This window comes from Spinacia oleracea, chromosome 1, assembly GCF_020520425.1.
Source record: "Spinacia oleracea cultivar Varoflay chromosome 1, BTI_SOV_V1, whole genome shotgun sequence".
Classification (NCBI taxonomy): Eukaryota; Viridiplantae; Streptophyta; class Magnoliopsida; order Caryophyllales; family Amaranthaceae; genus Spinacia; species Spinacia oleracea.
This window is the reverse complement of record NC_079487.1, coordinates 14,310,935-14,327,022: the sequence shown is the minus strand read 5'-3', so window position 1 is coordinate 14,327,022 and position 16,088 is coordinate 14,310,935. Positions and strand designations below refer to the sequence as shown.

Here is a 16,088-nt window from a genome sequence, read left to right as displayed (position 1 = left end):
TTGGAATTAACAGAACCCGATTACTAACCAAAAAAATACAGTAGTAGTATCTGAAAAAAAATAACTTCAACTAACCAAGTGTTGACTGCTACTATCTGTTGATATGCTACAATCTGAAAAGCATGAATTGTTAGATTGTTGCTTGGATTGTTTTGCTTGATCACTAGATAAACAAAATGATGCTACGAGCCTACACATGATGAATATTTAATAGGTTGTCAGTTGTCATGGAAAATGAAATCGCTTGAATATTGATACTGGGCTATGTTTATTGCTTCTATAGTGTTGAAATGTATTCATGAAGTGAACATTGATGGTCTCTTTGTTCATTGGTAAATCGCCTGGTAGCATCCGATCTATCTCAGTTTTGCAGCCTACCTTTCTACTCTTGGTTCATACCTGCAACGCATTTATATTTGTATCCTTTACAGCATGATGAAAAAGAAATCAAGGCAGCAAAGGAGAGGATCCATACCAAACCTGTTTGGTCAAAGTTGGCCGAACTGGCTCTCTCCAAAAGCAATGCGTTGCAATGGTGTCTCAAGCACCTTTTGGATCACCTATGTATTAGGAAACGTTATGGAATCTATATTATGCAAACACTATGGAACCTATATTATGCAAGTGCCTACATACTTTTCATGGTCTTTTTAATGTGTTTACAAGTATTTACATCAAGTATTACGGTTGTGATTTGCATTATTTTTGGTCGATTACTTTATATAGCTTTGGGGGATACTATATTGTGTAACTACCTATGTTTCCCATCCTCTATTATATACATCTAACAAATATTTACATGAAGGGAAAATCATTTTAATTAGTGGTTTTTATATCTTGGGGGACCGTGCGCGTTAGCGCACGATCCAACAACTAGTATAATTAAAATTACATAATTATTTATACAGAAAATGTTCAAAGATAGATCCCGAAGTAGTAAAAGTATCAACAAAATATGATTTCTTTCTAAAAATGAGAAATCAATAGAATAATTTTACAATATTCTTCTCTAATTGGAGAGTAAAAATGTACTCTTTCGTATTTTAAGGAGATACATATATCATTTTCGGTCGTATTTTTTCAAAGTTACATTTTCATTTTTGGTAACTTATATATTAATTAAATATTACACCCAAGGTCTCCACTCTCCCATTATTTATTATTTATATATCTCTCTCATGGCCCTCACAAACTCATGTCATATTTTCTCTCAATAAATTACTCATCACTATCAAATATTTATAACAAATAATAAACAAATCCATCACTTGCATCATTAAAATTAACTGATTTTCCTTAACTATTATGTCGGTCAGCATGTAACTCCTAAAAACATACGTACGGAGCCGGGAGTAGGAGTATTTCGTTTTTCGTACAACATATATACTACATAGGTCTATATTCGATCTATTACCTACTCCGTATTATGTGATCGATATTAACATAATTACTTAGAGGTTTAAAGTCTTTAAATCCTACACTAAGGGCTAAATGGTAACTTCATGTAATAAATTGAGTTTGAGACACACACAAAAAAAACATTTATTTTTGACTTGTGAGTACCAAACTGTGTTGTTTGATACCAAATGACAAAATGCCACCATCTTGCTTTTACCAAAGTATTTTGTTTGGTACCAAACGAAAATGCAACAATTGCAGAAAACACAGCAAAATAGTATTTTAATGTTAGTATAGGTTTTAAGGACTATAGGTATGCTATGTTTGACACATCATTTCAGGCGTCTTAAATGATAAGGTGCTGAAATTTTAAGTCACCTTCCATAAATGGAGCGATTTGTCAAACACCTTAATTAAAACCCGTTATAATCTTTTCAATTTCGGACTTTCAGTTAGTTTTTCCAAACATAACCCTAATATAGTCTAAGCTTTCTCGAATTACTTAGCCCAAATAGAATTACTCTGTACTCCGTATTATAAAAAAAAATGATGGAGTAAAAATATCAACCAACATCATATTTTTCTGGAAAAAAAGGAATGAAAAAGATTGAGTCAAAAAATTGAAGATGCTCTGTTCACTGCAGACAGAAGATTATTTGGACGTAACCGTCTCTCTCTCCTCCCTCCCTTTCTCTCTCCTCTTCTCCAGTCTACACTCTAGACTCCAGAGTGAGCTCACGCATTCTGCACCACGCTAAACCCCAGCCCTATTGTGGGCCCCTCCTCCCCAAAACGACGACGTTCATCCCGTCCCCTCATCCTCCTACTCTCACTACATAAAAATTCAATGATAAGTTGGAGTAAATTGCAGAAGAAACAAACGGCAATCATCATCATCATCATCTACTTCATCTTCCACATTTTCTGTTTTAGTGAGAGAAAGAGATAAAAATTCAAAGATTCGTTTTAGTGAGAGAAAGTTGATTAAGCTTGCACTATACGGACGGAACTAACGCATTCTCTCTCCTCTTTTTCGGTTCTTCTTCGTCGGAGAATTTCGCTCAGGTTTGCATTTTCTCTTTTATTTTATTTTTTGGAATTTTTGGGCATGAGTTTTGATTTTCGGAAGTCGTTATATAATGTTGATGATTTTGTTTAGAGTTTGTCGTTTTCAATGGCTGTTGGAAGTTTAATTCGTTGAATTTGTCATTTTCTAGTAGGGATAAATGTTGTTATGTCACTTTTGTGTGTTTTTTGTTAGCGGATTTTGATAACAAATAAATATATAAGCATTAAAATAGAGTCGGTTTCAAAATTCACGACAAAATTACGGATCGATTAGTGTAATTAATTAGTCTGGACTTGATATGCTCTTACATAATCGACAATTATAAGTATTCAAATGAAGTTAGTTTAGAAAATTTATCACAAAATCACTGATGGATCGCTGTAATTAATTTGTCAAGGTCCGAATGTGATATGCGCTTACATAATCGACAATTATAAGTATTTAAATGAAGATAGTTTAGAAAATTCACCATAGAATCACGGATGGATTGGTGTAATTAATTTTGTAGGCCGGAGGAGGTAGAGCCACGTTTAATAATGCTTTTGTTAGATTCAACAGTTTTAAGAATTTTTTATTGGTTCAAGCTAATAATAAAGGTACTAATTTATGGGTTGGATGGTTGCGTGTGCTACTTTTTTGGATTATTAAATTGCTTTGCAAGAAAAATGCAGAAAATCTTTTCCGTGTCTTAATTTTTTGCATAAAAAAATATGGTACAACAGATTTTTTTTGGTTTGTGAATTTATTATCTTATTTAATTAGGTTGCTTGTTGCTGGAAATTTTGTACTAGAATTGTAGTAATAATCTAGTAAAGTGGTTGAATTGTGCAGAATTGTGGTACTAGAAATCAATGGAAGTAGTTTGATTAATAACAACCTACAGTACATTTACAGTTTGAGCTTGATGAATGAACCAAGGTTTCTCTCTCCTCCCCTTTTTTATTTAACTTTTTTTGAAATATTTTCAAATCTTTAGCTGGGGATGGAGTGATTGAACTGTTAAGAAAGAAGATCAGAATTAGGGTTTTTTTGTGGTAATCTGGGACCACATTTGGCATCACGTTTGGGTTTCTAGCATTTCATTTTTAGGAACCAATCCTTACAATTAGGGTTTTAGAAGTACTAAAAGTGGGGTGTGTTTTTGTGAAAAGGAGGTGGGGGTACCCGTAAATCCGTGATGGGGTTAAGGTGAGAGAATATGAGATGTGGGGGTCCAAATAGATTTTTTGGAACTTTTATCATGAATTTTGGAGAAGTGAAAAATCATTTTTTTTATAACATTTTTCTTTGTTAATTATCTTGAACTTTTTTGCAGTTTTGTTGTTTTCATGTTTGTACCTTTTCTTGGATCCTTTCTGTTGAAAGTTTTATGGGCTTTGTGGCTCCTAATCTGTAATAAAGGTGGGTAAAATTAAACTACTAAATGCCTGTTGTATAGTTGATGATGATATACGTATAATAATAGCAAGTTGGGTAAAAGGATGGGTGAGAATGGGAGTTGAGAAATTGTTGTAAATTCATCAGAGGTTCTTTTGAGAGAGATAATCCATTAATTAATGGTCATATCATTTTGATATTTTGCCAAAGTGCTAAGGGTGTAGAAAGAGATACAGTGTGCTGTTGAATTACCTTAAATTTGTACATGTACTTGTTTTCGCAACATCTAGCTTTATAGGGTCTAATATGATGATTTTTTGCATGTGTAGGGATGCTGGTTTGGAGTCATGAGCTTGTATCGAATGACGGTTCCAAGTCTAGTTTGTTTAGTGCTGAGTATGCTATGTGCAGCCAGTGCTCTTAATGATCTCGAGATTGTCTCTTCTCTAAGGAACAATCTAATTCAGAGAAAAGAAATGTTTTCGAGCTGGTTTTCCCTGGAGTCACCTGTGTGTAACTGGACAGGTGTGATATGTGAAGGCTCGGAAGTTTTAGGGCTTAATCTACCTTGTGGATCTTCACCGCTAAACCTTCCTTTTCTTAGTAGGATAGGGGACCTGAAACATCTGAAGTACCTCAATCTCAGTCAGTGTGGGCTCAATGGCGTTATTCCTGAAAATATCTGGAGTCTTGAGGAACTCATGATTCTGGACCTGAGTGGCAATGGGTTATCTGGAACCCTTCCTCCAACAGTGTCCAACCTGAAAAAGCTCAGGCAACTTGTACTTGATGGTAACAGCCTATCAGGTCACTTGCCTTCGACGATTGGCCTTCTAACTGACCTTATCGAGCTTTCAGTTCCTGAAAATTTCTTCTTTGGCAATCTTCCGCCTGAACTTGGAAATCTTTCCAAGTTGGAATCACTTGATCTTAGTGGGAACAGTTTCTCTGGTTCCCTCCCTTCAAGTATGAGTGATCTGGCTAGCCTGCTGTATTTTGATGCTAGTCGCAACAGATTTAGCGGTCCTATCTTCTCTGGATTAGGAAAGTTAACAGGCCTTAAAAAGATGGATCTCTCAGTGAATTCCATAACTGGATCCATACCGGAAGATATTGGGGAATTGGGGAATCTGACTTCACTAAATCTGATGGACAACAGCATCAGTGGAGTAATACCTTCATCTATTGGAAATCTCAGGTTACTTCAGGAGCTTGTTGTCCAGAACTGCAGACTTACAGGTGCCATACCTGAAGAATTGACTGAGCTATCTAACTTGGGTTTCATGAACATAGGACGGAACTTTTTTGTGGGAGAATTGCCAGCAAGCGTTGGAAAAATGACCAGCTTAAGTTTCCTTCTCGCTGCAAATGCAGGGTTGAGTGGGAGCATCCCTGGACAGCTGGGTAACTGCAAGAGGCTGATTACCTTGGACCTTTCTCTTAACTCTTTTTCTGGTCCTTTGCCGGATGGTCTTGCTGGGATGGAATCAATTCAAACTTTGATTCTTGATTCCAATCACTTGTCAGGGATGATCCCTAGTTGGATTTCCAACTGGAAGGAAGTTGAGTCCATTCTGATGGCCGAGAACCTCTTCACAGGGTCTATTCCACCACTCAATCTGCCGAATCTAAGGCAACTTGACTTGGACTCCAACATGCTTTCTGGTGAGTTGTCTTCAGAAATATGCAATGCGAAGTCACTAAATAAGTTGTCATTGTCAAATAATAACTTCACTGGAAGCATTGGGGATACCTTCAGAAATTGTAGCGGTATAACTGGTTTGACATTGTCGATGAACAATCTTTCTGGAGAGTTACCTGATTACTTGGGTAATCTCCCTCTCATCACCCTTGCATTGTCAAAGAATAGATTTGAAGGAAAGATTCCTGATCAGCTATGGGAGTCGAAATCTCTCACAGGAATAACTCTAAACAATAATTTTCTTTCCGGAAAGATTCCTCCAGCTCTTGCTAAGGTTCAAACATTGCAGAGACTGGAATTAGGTAATAATCTCTTTGAAGGGACCATCCCAGCTTCGATTGGAAGATTGAGGAATCTGACCAACCTCTCTCTGCGTGGGAACCAGTTAACTGGAGAGATCCCTGTGGAACTTTTCAACTGCACTGGTCTTGTATCATTGGATCTTGGTTCAAACAGTCTTACAGGTTCTATTCCAAAGTCTATTACAAGATTAAAATTGCTGGATAACTTGGTGTTAGCCCATAATAACTTCTCTGGTCTCATTCCTGAAGAGATATGCTCCGGATTCCAAGAGGGTCCCATGCCAGATACCGAGTTCACTCAGCATTATGGCCTGCTTGATCTCTCCTACAACAAATTTGTGGGTCCAATTCCTGCATCAATTGGCCGATGCTCTATAATTAGGGAGCTGTTATTACACAACAACGAGCTGAATGGCAGCATCCCTTCTGAATTATCCAATCTTTCCTATTTGAGCTTACTGAATTTGTCCTCCAATTATTTAACTGGTCCAGCCATACCCAAACTTTTCACGTCGAACAAACTTCAGGGCCTCATCCTTTCACACAATGAACTGACTGGTAATATTCCGGATAACTTGGCCTCATTAATGCCTAGCTTAACTGAGCTAGATATGTCATGGAACTTTCTCAGCGGTTCTCTGCCACCATCTGTTTTCAGTATTGAAAGCCTGAGCTTCATTGATATCAGTGCAAATTCCCTTACAGGAACCATTCCTTGCCACTTTGAATCTACCAGTTATCTTGTTCATCTAAATGCTAGCAATAACAATTTTTTCGGCCCCCTTTGTGACTCTCTTTCGAACTTAACCACCCTCTCCTCTCTAGACCTGCACAGCAATTCTTTGACAGGAAGCCTTCCACCCTCGATATCAAACCTTGCTGCCTTGACATACCTAGATCTTTCAGGTAACAGTTTTGAAAACTACGTACCATGTAATATCTGTGACATTCAAGACCTCTCCTTCATCAATCTCTCTGCCAATAGATTCCTGGGATTTGTGCCTGCTTCCTGTATTGAGCATAAAGGACCGTGTTTAGCCTCTGCCCCTCCACGAACTATTACACAAGCCCCTGTTTGGGGTGCTATAATTGGGGTCTTAGCCGTCCTTATTGTTCTAGTCATCTGTGTGGGTAGACATTTGGTACTGAAGCACAAAGCAGCCCTTCGTGAATGTAGAAAATGTGAGCTTGTAAGTACAGCTGAGAGGTCTGATGAGCTCATGTGTAAAAAGTCAAAGGAGCCGTTAAGCATTAACATTGCTACATTTGAGCATTCTCTCACCCGCTTGAGCCCCGCAGATATTTTATCAGCCACTGACAACTTCAGCAAGACATTTATAATTGGTGATGGTGGATTTGGTACAGTTTATAAGGCATCCCTGCCGGAGGGGCGAACAATAGCTGTCAAGCGACTTAATGGAGGACATTTTCATGGTGATCGAGAATTTCTAGCTGAGTTGGAGACTATCGGAAAGGTTCAACACGAAAACCTGGTTCCATTATTTGGGTATTGTGTTTATGCCGAGGAAAGGTTTTTAGTGTATGAATACATGGAGAACGGGAGCCTTGATGTGTGGTTGAGGAACCGAGTTGATGCAGTGGAAGCCCTCAATTGGCCCACCCGTTTTAAGATATGTTTGGGGACTGCCCGTGGTATTGCCTTTCTGCATCATGGGTTTGTACCTCACATCATTCACAGAGACATCAAATCCAGCAACATACTACTGGACCACAACTTTGAGCCCAAAGTCTCGGACTTTGGACTGGCAAGAATAATCAGTGCGTATGAGAGTCATGTCAGCACCATTCTTGCTGGCACATTTGGGTATATACCTCCCGAGTATGGGCAGTCTATGGTTGCGACAACAAAAGGTGACATTTACAGCTTCGGGGTGGTGATGCTGGAGTTGGTGACTGGTAGGGCACCAACTGGACAAGCTGATAAAGAAGGTGGTAATTTGGTGGGTTGGGTTCGGGTGATGGTGGCCACTGAGAGAGAAGATGAGGTGCTTGATTCATATGTTCCATCTATTGCAAGGTGGAGGCGTCAGATGTTGCAGGTCCTCAACATTGCTCGAGTGTGCACCAATGATAATCCTGCAAAGAGACCTACTATGCTTGAAGTTGTCAGGCTGTTGAAGGAGATTAAAATTGAGAGTTAAACAATAAGTTCCCAGCTGTTGTGTAAGTTGGGTTCTGTAAGCGGAAGCATAGTTTACTAGCAAGTAGGATATGTATATAAATGATAGGAATCAAAAAATTATTGGGGCATTGAATTTGAAATAGATCTTGCCCCTATTCCCGAATCATGACCAATTAATGATATTTCTCAGACTTCAGTTTCTCTTGAAGGTCCTGATAAGAAGATTTGTCTCATTGTCTGTTTTATACTGCCTTTTTAAAGTATTTCGCTTTTTTTTCTGACAGTTGTTACATACTGATATAGTGATGTGTACTTGAAAACTGCAGCTGAAAGTTGAAGTATACTTACCATCTTTAGAATTAGCTGCACTTGTTGATGTGATCAGAGAACTTTTTGCTTGTGAGACAGTGCATATGGATCACTTCTTTATGCCAGTGAAGTGGGGAAAGAGGCAAAATAGCCAGCCTGATGTTTACTGACTTATAAGCCACTGGAGATTGACCATTAATTGCAGTCGCAACTCGGAGTTTGCAACGGATATTACTATTTGTGCCTGTGAACTCTCAGTCTGAAGGCGTTCCGTCAAAGTGGTCCCTGTACCTGCACAAACATTGATCCCTACATGACTTGGGATGACACTTAAAGAAGCCTTGTTGTGGATATCGTGGATGGTTGTGGATGCCTCTCATCTACCTGGTTCAAAAGCTTCATTCTTGCAAATATCTGAGTTGTGTTCAGATTCAAGAAAATGTTCAATGAATGAGGTCTTGAGCCTGCAGTTTTGAAAGATCAAGTGATACCTGAAGGAGTGCAATAACTGGGGAAATTGCAGACTCGCAGGGCAGGGTGTCTGTAGAGAGTGCGGTTTGGTAAATGCTTACTCTACTGATGTCGATGTGGTAATTCTGCAACGAGCAATCTACTGAGAAAAAAAAAAGCAGTATTGCAACGAGAAATGCGCTTTCAGGATGAATACCAGAAAAAGGTAAGAAATTCAAACCAATAACAAGCTTATCAGTTACTTCTTGATGAGTATTGAGGGTTTTACTTGTAGTTTAGAGCTTGAGGCATCTCACATATATAATGATATAATACAGAAAGCAGGAAATTTGGATTGCTGCTGTGCTATTTGTTGAAAACTTGGCTATGCTGCTGATGTAAAGATTAATTTATCAAACATAGAAAGTCTCCAATCCCCTGTTCTGCCTTCTTTAGCACAGAAGTTTTGGCCACCATCTCCACTTCTTAGAAACAAAGACATACAATACACTTGAGTGTTTGTCTGAATCTTGAATCCAGGAAGTAGGAACTTTACTTGCAATTGACTTTACTTGCTACAACCCCCTCCTCCCAACCCCACCTTGTTAGATATTAGTGGACCTACTTTCAAGATCCAGAATCCCGACCAATTGCATAACCTAACACTTTAATTCTTGTGTATATAGAGTAAAATGACAACGACTCCATCTTGTATTCTTGTGTATATAGAGTAAAATGACTTTTTCTTATAAGTCCTTTGATTATCCATATGTCATTATGTAATTGATCAAGATGACCCGATTTCCCTCTTGTTAATGTTCTGTGAATGAAAATATATCCTAGTATCCTGATGTATATATGGAATTGGTGGCTTGGTCAACTAAAAAGATAAAAGGTTGTGGTTAATTAATTGATTGATTTAGTGGGTTCATTTTCACTTAAACGACAAAATAGCTAAAAATAAGGACTTGCAATCAACAATTAGGTTGAGTAGCACAGTTCCACCAACTAATATAACTACTCCATGATGTTTCTTCTCTCTGCTTTCATCTCTGCACCAAACTCAGATTATACTTTACATATTCACACGTTGCATGGTTTATTATTCTACCTTGTTAATTAAGGCTAAACAGGAAACTATTAGCATCATCTTTCAGCCACCTAGAATTTCAGATTACATATTACAGCTTTCTTAAGTGAGATTTGCTTTTTTGCATCACCTTAATCGGTAGTCAGTACTTTGTACTACCAAGTTATTAATGAGTAAAGACATGAAGGAACGAAGTGAAAGATGGATAATTCTTCCTTTTTCCTTGGGTTGTTCTTCTCGTTCAAGCGTTGCTGTTGGCTCCCCGAGCCCTACTAATGATGCAACTCTAACCAGTATGACCTCTACTCCCTCACCCATGGTTTCATGTTTTATTTATTTATTTATTTATATGGTTGGTTATGCTGATGTTATCAGATAATTGTGCTCATTTTAACAATTCAGAATTTATGTTGACTGGGTTTATGCTTTTACATGTTCTCTAAGGTAGACAAGGCAGGATAAAGGATTCTGCCATCACCAAGAACTCTCGTAGCTTCAAGCTTCCGAAATCTAAGTTATCCCAAGGAATTCGAAGATTAATCCGAAGTCTCAAATCCGTTTCTATGTTCTTCGGTGAGTTTCACAGACAGAAATTCAAGAACAACATTTGCTTTCGTTAATCTGTAAACTAGCTAACGGGTTGGCAAACACTGAAACAATTTTTGTTGTTGTTATGATATTGAATTATTGATGTCTGTGATGGTTAGTGTACAAGGAAGAGATGGATGACAAAGAAGAGAAAGAACTGGAAATAGGGTATCCAACAGACGTGAAGCATCTAACACACATTGGATGGGACGGTTCTACGACAATTTCTAATGCCGCGAAAGGCTGGGAGAATTTGACCCCTTCAGAGATCATCTCGTTCCCATCAATCTCTTTGAAACAATTTGAGGCTGCAATGGCAGAGCAAGCTGCTGGAAACAAACCTGTTTGATATCAGTCATTCTTAATTTCTTATGGAAATCTTCTTTTCTTTTAAATTAAAGGGAAAAAAAATCATTTCTCAATTTGGTTAATTAGTGTGAATTCCAACTAATTTAGCTCGAGATTGTATCATTGTATGTAATACTCGGATTCGGAACTTATCAATCTTTGTGCTTCCTTATTCATGTAACCCAATACCCTCTCAGAAATTATGATGATTTTGTGTGGCTCCTACAGTCATACTGCATTCATGGCATCTTTAATTGTGAATTCTTGCTGGAACTTGAAGGCTTCCAAATTAATCTCATTGATTGGGATAATTTTTCCAATCAAATTCCATTTTCATAAATAAATAAAGGTTGCGTTCATAAATAAATTAGTATTACGAAAATATCATTAAATGAGGGTTTAGTAGTTAGGCTGAGTTCTATTCACCTGATTTCCACTTATTTTTTCTGAAGTTAACTCAACTTAAATTAACTTATCAAAACTTATTTTAGTTATACTCCCTCCGTCCCAAAATTATCTTCCTGCTTTCCTAAACGAGCGTCCTAAAATTATCTTCCTGTTTCTAATTATAGATGTAATAACTTTTCACTTTACCCTTGTTTGGGACCAATTAGTAGAAGGTACACCCGGTTGCGTGTAGCTCTACACGCAACCGGTTCAAAACTACGTCGTTTTGATAGTTTTTTACCAAAAATAAATAAATTAATAACACAAAAATACTTTCCGGATATTTTGGTATCTTTTGGCCGTTATATTAGGATAGAATTTTTAATTTAAAAAAAAATGCCAAATAAAAAGTCAATAGAAAAGGAAAAAGATTTAGAGAATCAATTAGAATCCTCGTTGATATCGTCAAAAGGGGAAAACCAAAATAAAGAACATATTCATCTCCAAAAATCGCAAATTAGGCGACACAGTTGCTCAAATTCGTAAATTTCGTATGTGTTAATCTTCATTTATTCAAGTAAGTGTGTATTGATGTTCTTTTCATGTGTAATTTTTTTTTTTTGAAATAAAATTAATTCATTAATAAAAAGTCATACGACATCTACAAAAGAAATCTGAATCTATCAAATACATAACAAATCGAATCAAATAAAACTCGTTTTCTGCAAAACTACGATCATCGCGCATCGAACATCTTGTATACCCTCTAACACATCGTTGTTTGATACAACCTTCAACGAGGGGGTCTTTTGATCTGTTGTAATTTTGATATTGAATTAAATCTGATTCAATTGATTGTAGATGTAGAACCGACATCTGCTGCGACACCGCACAAATCTTCATCGCTGAATCAATTTCTCCTGCGAAATTAAATAATATTCTCCCTCGTACACCAGAAATTTAGGATCCTCTAACCTAAGAAAATTCTCCCTAAAAGGAGAAGAAAAACCCTATCTTTCGAGGGAGAACAATTCCTCGCACAAGGAGGAAGTATTATTAAAACCCTAAAACTCAAACAAAATTAGAAAAAGAACAAACAAAATAAAAAGATTAGGGCTTTCCACCGATAAAATCGATGGAAGCCCCTTCAAAATTCACTAATGGAGGCTAGGGTTTGAGAGAATTCACTAATGGAGGCTAGGGTTTGAGAGAGGGAGAGGAGGGCTCAGACCACTGTTAATATCATTTATTTTGACAGTTTTTGATAATTTTATCTATTATTAAATGGAATTTCATGGGTTTTGTTTACACCCAAGAAGACGTGCATCTTAATCAATGGCAGACATAGTGTTTATCAACCAGTAATTAGAATTTGTCCTATTTTGTGTTGATTTCCTTTTCCAATTGAACATGTGCTTTTCTTCCTAGTTATGTGCTTGTAGTTGTAAATATGTACTTTTATATGAAGTAATGTTTTTTTGGTCATAGTTATGTGCTTGTAGTTGTAAATATGTACTTTTATGTGAAGTAAGATGTATAGTAATGCGTTTTTGGTCTTAGTTATGTGCTTTTGGTTAAATGTATTTTTTTTGTCCTATCATGTACTTTTACACCTTCAATGTATTTTTGTTTTACGATTTTTTTTTTATATGCCTTTACACATGTATTGTATTTCTACTCCATATTAATTTAATACATATACGAGAAATATAGAGTATGAATAAAACCACAAATAAAACAATGTAAATTGTTAAAGATTTAAATGCAAATAAAAATTTTGGGGAAGTTAGTTATGTGATTTTAATTAATTTATTTATTTTTTGGCAAAAAATATCAAAACGACCTAGTTTTAACCCACGCAACCAAGTGCACCTAATATTTGCGGTTTGGGACCACTAAAATTAAAAAAAAAAAAAAAAAAAAAAAAGGAAAACTAATTAATAACACAAAAATCAGAAAAAGAGGAGGGGACCATTTAATGGAAAAAATGACCTCATATTACCCCTATTTGTGTTGAATCTGTGTGCTTTAAACCTGAATATTTTGATTGGTTGAGAATAAATATTATTGTATTCTTATTGGTTAAACTATTTTGATTAGGATCTATGTGCAAAAGAAGAGGGGACCATTTTGCTTATTCCAACACAAGTACAATCCAATCATTAGATTTATCCACTCCAAATATTTTTCTTAAAAACCGTAAAATTGGTCAAACATGAAGATAATTTTGGGACAGAGAGAGTAAATCATATTTGACTAACCCTTATTTTTCCTGAACTTAAGGTGAACAGAACAGGGCCTTAGTATAGCCGCATGTTATAACGGGAGCTTCCTATTGCCACCACCAACTCCGACCACCACGAGATTCTGGCCACCACCAAATTCCGACCACCTTCGTGTAGGAACATATAGATGCATAAAGCGGAATTTCAGGAAACAATTTCCTAACATCTATCACAGGATCTCATGCATAACAATAGTATAGATCAGATTAAGTCGAAAGAATAATCACCTTTGAAGCGTGTTCTCCCGTTCGTATGCAAGCTTCGAAGATCTTAGAGCCCCACTTGTTGCTCCTCTACTCAGTCCACAAGCACGAATTGAATCCCACGTATGCTAGTACGGAAGAGAACGATCATAATCTGTCTCTTGCTTTGTTTGGGATGTACGGCGTTTAGAGAATTAGAATTAGGGTTTTTGTGTTTTCCTTTTATCAGATATTGAATGAACGTGATTTCTAAATCCCTGACATTATAACTATTATAATGTGAGAGTTTTAGGTTAACACAAAACCAAATCCCAACATTCTTCCCTTAACAGACCGGTTGCCATCGGGCCTTTTGGGCCCATTCCAATTAATGCTTATATGTGTGACCTTATAGGATTAATATATTTTAGTTGTAGGTCCAATCAATATTGTCCTGCTAATCACATTTATTCTCTAGCAAGCAAATATGATTACTAAAATAATTAACTTATTATCTTCATAATTAATTCCTATTTATATTTAGTAATTGCCGGAAATGTCTAAGGACATAATTCCTTCAATCTCCCACTTGTCCGAAGACAAGAACGCAATGCTAAATTCCTTAAGTCTCTTAATGCCAAAATTTGATAACACACTGCTATTCTCAAATTCTAGTTTCTTGATCGCCGAGTTCGAACTGTTCAAATAAAGATTAACTTTTAATCCCATTCCGCATGGCCATGCAATTTTCAGTTCTCGCTCATCAAGAGGCCCAGACACCATTCCTATCAAATAGGAGGACTTATTCACTCTTGTATGACCATAACTCCCACTCAATTCTTAGCCCACCTGATCACTGCCTTTATAACCTCCTTTTACGGCGCGGCGTTTAACAGCGTCAAAGTTAAACTAATTGTCTCGTGGTTATTAAGACATACTCATGTCTAAGGAATCCACTAAATATAGAAGTTTGATTCTACTTTTAGAATCTAGTTAGGTCAAGTCACAATGCATCAAGTATACATCCATATAATCAATTAGACATCCCTATGTCTCCATAGCCCATGGAACTGCACTATCAATTAATTACATGCTAGTCTTCACATAAATCACTTATGTCCAATTTAGTGATTTAGACTAGGGACTTAATAAGTTGTGATTTCAGTTCACTTTATAGGGTTCCATTATCAAAACGTTTTCGATAATCCTATTTGAAAACACAAGTTATTTGGACATTTTATTTAATACTAAACCAAACAATTAAATAAGAATGAACTTTTATTGATAAACATTCAAAGCATAATAAATGTCTTTACAATTGTAAACATAAAGTAAACAAACTAAAGCCATTCTCCCATATGCCTAAGCCCCATAGACCTAGTATGACTCTCATGCTTAGGTTGAGCAAGCGGTTTAGTCAGAGGATCAGCTACGTTATCCTCAGTATGAACCTTGCTTACTTTCACATCCCCTCTTTCAACGATCTCTCGAATAAGATGGAATCTCCTGAGCACATGTTTGGATTTTTGGTGCGATCTGGGTTCCTTGGACTGGGAAATGGCACCATTGTTGTCACAATACAACTCAATGCCATTTTCAATGCTAGGAACTACACCAAGTTCACTAATGAACTTTTTGATCCAAACAGCTTCTTTTGCTGCATCACTTGCTGCAATATACTCAGCCTCTGTTGTAGAATCTGCGATGGTACTCTGCTTAGAACTCTTCCAGCTCACAGCCCCTCCATTGAGACAAAATATGAAACCAGATTGTGATCGGAAATCATCTTTGTCACTTTGGAAGCTTGCATCGGTGTATCCAGTGGCAACCAACTCATTATCTCCACCATAGACCAAGAAATCATCCTTAGTCCTTCTTAAGTACTTAAGGATATTCTTTGCTGCCATCCAGTGCGCCTCTCCTGGGTTTGACTGGTATCTGCTGCACATACTCGAAGCATATGCAACATCCGGTCGAGTGCATACCATGGCATACATAATGGACCCTACTGCAGAGGCATAAGGAACATTACTCATGCGCTTGACCTCATCAGGTGTCGAAGGACACTAAGTCTTGCCAAGCGAAATGCCATGTTGCATGGGAATGAAACCTCTTTTGGAGTTTTCCAGCTTGAACCTTGCAAGAACCTTATCAATATAAGTCTCTTGGCTAAGTCCAATCAGCCTTTTGGATCTATCTCTATGGATCCTTATTCCCAAGATGTATTCAGCTTCTCCTAGGTCTTTCATGGAAAAACAACTTTTAAGCCATTCCTTGACTGACTCAAGCATGGTCTTGTCGTTTCCTATGAGAAGTATGTCATCCACATACAAGACTAGGAAAGAAATACTACTCCCACTCAACTTCTTGTATATAAAAGATTCCTCTTCATTTCTGAGGAAGCCAAAAGATTTGACTGCCTCATCAAATCTGAGGTTCCAACTTCGGGATGCTTGCT

At 37.0% G+C, this 16,088-nt stretch overlaps 2 protein-coding genes across 4 annotated transcripts; both read left to right on the top strand.

Annotated features, from left to right (window-relative positions):
- Positions 1-1,968: 1,968 nt before the first annotated feature.
- Positions 1,969-8,224, top strand: LOC110778222 (leucine-rich repeat receptor protein kinase MSP1). 3 transcript variants are annotated; one of them, XM_056835052.1, is made up of 3 exons: positions 2,002-2,463; positions 3,299-3,385; positions 4,174-8,224. In XM_056835052.1, the coding sequence occupies exon 3, from the start codon at positions 4,192-4,194 to the stop codon at positions 8,008-8,010; it is 3,819 nt and encodes a 1,272-aa protein (XP_056691030.1). In that variant the 5' UTR covers positions 2,002-2,463; positions 3,299-3,385; positions 4,174-4,191; the 3' UTR covers positions 8,011-8,224. The 3 variants fall into 3 exon arrangements, with proteins under 3 accessions (XP_056691031.1, XP_056691030.1, XP_021838485.2); XM_056835053.1 differs by lacking the exon at positions 3,299-3,385 and having other exon boundaries at positions 1,969-2,463; XM_021982793.2 differs by lacking the exons at positions 2,002-2,463; positions 3,299-3,385 and adding an exon at positions 3,724-3,868.
- Positions 8,225-8,991: 767 nt separating this feature from the next.
- On the top strand, positions 8,992-11,023 carry LOC110778223 (CRIB domain-containing protein RIC4). Its single transcript, XM_021982794.2, has 3 exons — positions 8,992-10,133; positions 10,285-10,413; positions 10,548-11,023. The coding sequence occupies exons 1-3, from the start codon at positions 10,010-10,012 to the stop codon at positions 10,775-10,777; spliced, it is 483 nt and encodes a 160-aa protein (XP_021838486.1). The 5' UTR covers positions 8,992-10,009; the 3' UTR covers positions 10,778-11,023.
- The last annotated feature ends 5,065 nt before the right edge of the window (positions 11,024-16,088 follow it).